The sequence below is a fragment of the Thermomyces lanuginosus genome (assembly GCF_041956635.1).
Source record: "Thermomyces lanuginosus strain ATCC 200065 unplaced genomic scaffold VTN49scaffold_36, whole genome shotgun sequence".
Classification (NCBI taxonomy): domain Eukaryota; kingdom Fungi; phylum Ascomycota; class Eurotiomycetes; order Eurotiales; family Trichocomaceae; genus Thermomyces; species Thermomyces lanuginosus.
Window position 1 is genome coordinate 258,008 of NW_027192370.1, and position 2,079 is coordinate 260,086.

Consider the following 2,079-nt stretch of genomic DNA (forward strand, 5'->3'; position numbering starts at 1 on the left):
CGACTGGAGGTGGCGGAGCTTGACGTTGTCCAGGCAGGGAATCAGTGGCAACAGGTCGGAGCAGGGACACATGAAAGACAGGATGAATGTTAATTGCACGGGGCAATTCAAGTCGGTAAGCATGCGGGCTGACGACTTCCATAATTCGAAATGGGCCGAGATTCTTCCAATCCAATTTCTTCATTGGACGCAGGGTACGGATATTTTTCGCATTGAGCCATACAAGTTGGCCGACTTGAAAATTCCGGGCTGGCTGGCGGGATCGGTTGGCAAATTCCTCCTGACGGGCTTGAGCAGCAGACATGGCAGCAGAGTTGTATGAAAAGATGGCTTTCATCTTTTCCACCAGGGCTTCAGCATCCTGAGCCGGTATTTTTGTCGGGGGCTCAACTGGCTCAAATCCCATGCGAGGGTGAAAACCGTAGTTTGCAAAGAACGGGGACATGCCTGTCGACTCGGAACGGTGGGCATTGGCGGTGAATTCCGCCAGTGGAAGCCATGCAGCCCAATCGTCCTGCAAGTAGGAGACGTAGGCGCGCAAGTATTGTTCCAACACCGCGTTCGCACGTTCCGTTTGACCGTCTGTTTCAGGATGATAGGCTGTCGACAGGTTGGCGTCGATTTTCAGGCGGGCAGTCAGATGTTGCCAAAATGAGTTCACGAACTGGGATCCTCGGTCGGATACAACGGAAACAGGCAGCCCATGGAGCTTCCAGACGTGGTCAATGTAGAGATGAGCAACATCTTCGGCTCCAGTGGTCGTCCGGCAGGGCAGGAAATGTCGCATCTTGGTCAGTCGATCAATGACCACCAGAATGGCATTGTGATTCTGACTCTCAGGTAGGCCGATGACGAAGTCCATGGCAATGTGTTGCCAAGGTCTCTGAGGAACGGGCAGGGGTCGGAGGACACCTTGTTTTGCTTCTCGGGACGGGGTGATTCGACGGCAGACGTGACAATTTCGCGTCCAGCGGTCGACATCGCGATACATACCGGGCCAGTAGTATTCTCGGGACAGTAATTCATAAGTCTTGTTGCGGCCTGGATGGCCAGAGGTTGGTTGATCATGGCAGAGACGGATCACTTCAGCACGGAGGTCGTTGTAGTCCGGAACATAAAGACGGTTCTGATAATATAGGTACTCATCTCGACGTTCGCAGTCTGCCAAGGTGATATCAGGATGTCGGGTTGCACCTTGGTCGAGAGCGTCGAGAATGGAGTTGACAACAGGATCTTGCTGATACGCTTCTGGGAGCAGGTCTCGAATTTTCTCAGGCAGGTTCAGGACAAAACGGGCAGGGATTTCTCGATATTCAATGTCGTCGGAGAAGCGAACATGGCGTGCAGGGGGTGGGACAGGTGTCGGAACAGGCGGGTCTGCAGGCTGGCTTTCTGATTCGGTTTCAGGACTATCTTCAGGATCAGGTGCTATTCTGCGGGATGTGCTTCTCGTGGTGATAGCGATGCGCGTCGGGGTGTCGGGACAGGCAGGTCTTTCAGGGTCAGGCGTGTCAGGATTCGACAGGAATTCATCAGGGTGATCGAGGTTTTCGCGCTTGAGGACCGTCTGGCTCTGGTGCTTCAAGCGTTCGTCTCCATCTTTCGGGAGATCTTCAGACCTCCTGGTCAGTGCATCTGGCTTGATGCCTTGCTTCCCAGGACGGTAGACAATTTTAAAGTTGAAACGGGACAGGAATTCAGACCAACGGGCTTGGCGTCGGTTGAGAAGTTTGGTTGTCATGAAATATTCCAGGTTTCGGTGATCCGTAATCACCTTGATCGGAGAAGAAGCACCCTCCAGCTCGGGGCGCCATTCTTCGAAGCAACGCACGATGGCCAGGAGTTCCTTGTCGTAAATCTCGTAGTTGCATTCGGTAGCGGAATGCTTCTTGGAGAAGAACGCAACAGGGTGAATAATGCCATCGTCATCAGGCTGAGACAGGACACCGGCAGAAACATAGTCAGAGGCATCGGTCTCGACAATCACTTCGCGGTTCCAATCGAATGGTTTCAGGACGGGGGCCTCCGTGAAGGCTTTCTTGAGCTGATCAAAGGCGAGCTGGCAGGAAGACGACCAGG

General features: G+C 53.5%; 1 protein-coding gene across 1 annotated transcript in view; it reads right to left on the reverse strand.

The window, feature by feature from the left end:
* The window catches only part of VTN49DRAFT_5883 (uncharacterized protein), a gene marked incomplete at both ends in the record, with an annotated part of 11,814 nt that overhangs the window by 4,906 nt on the left and 4,829 nt on the right, over positions 1 to 2,079 (reverse strand). Inside the window, one exon of the mRNA XM_069413989.1 lies at positions 25 to 2,059. Coding sequence (XP_069266107.1) covers positions 25 to 2,059 — 2,035 coding nt within the window. The remainder of the gene's footprint in view (positions 1 to 24; positions 2,060 to 2,079) is intronic.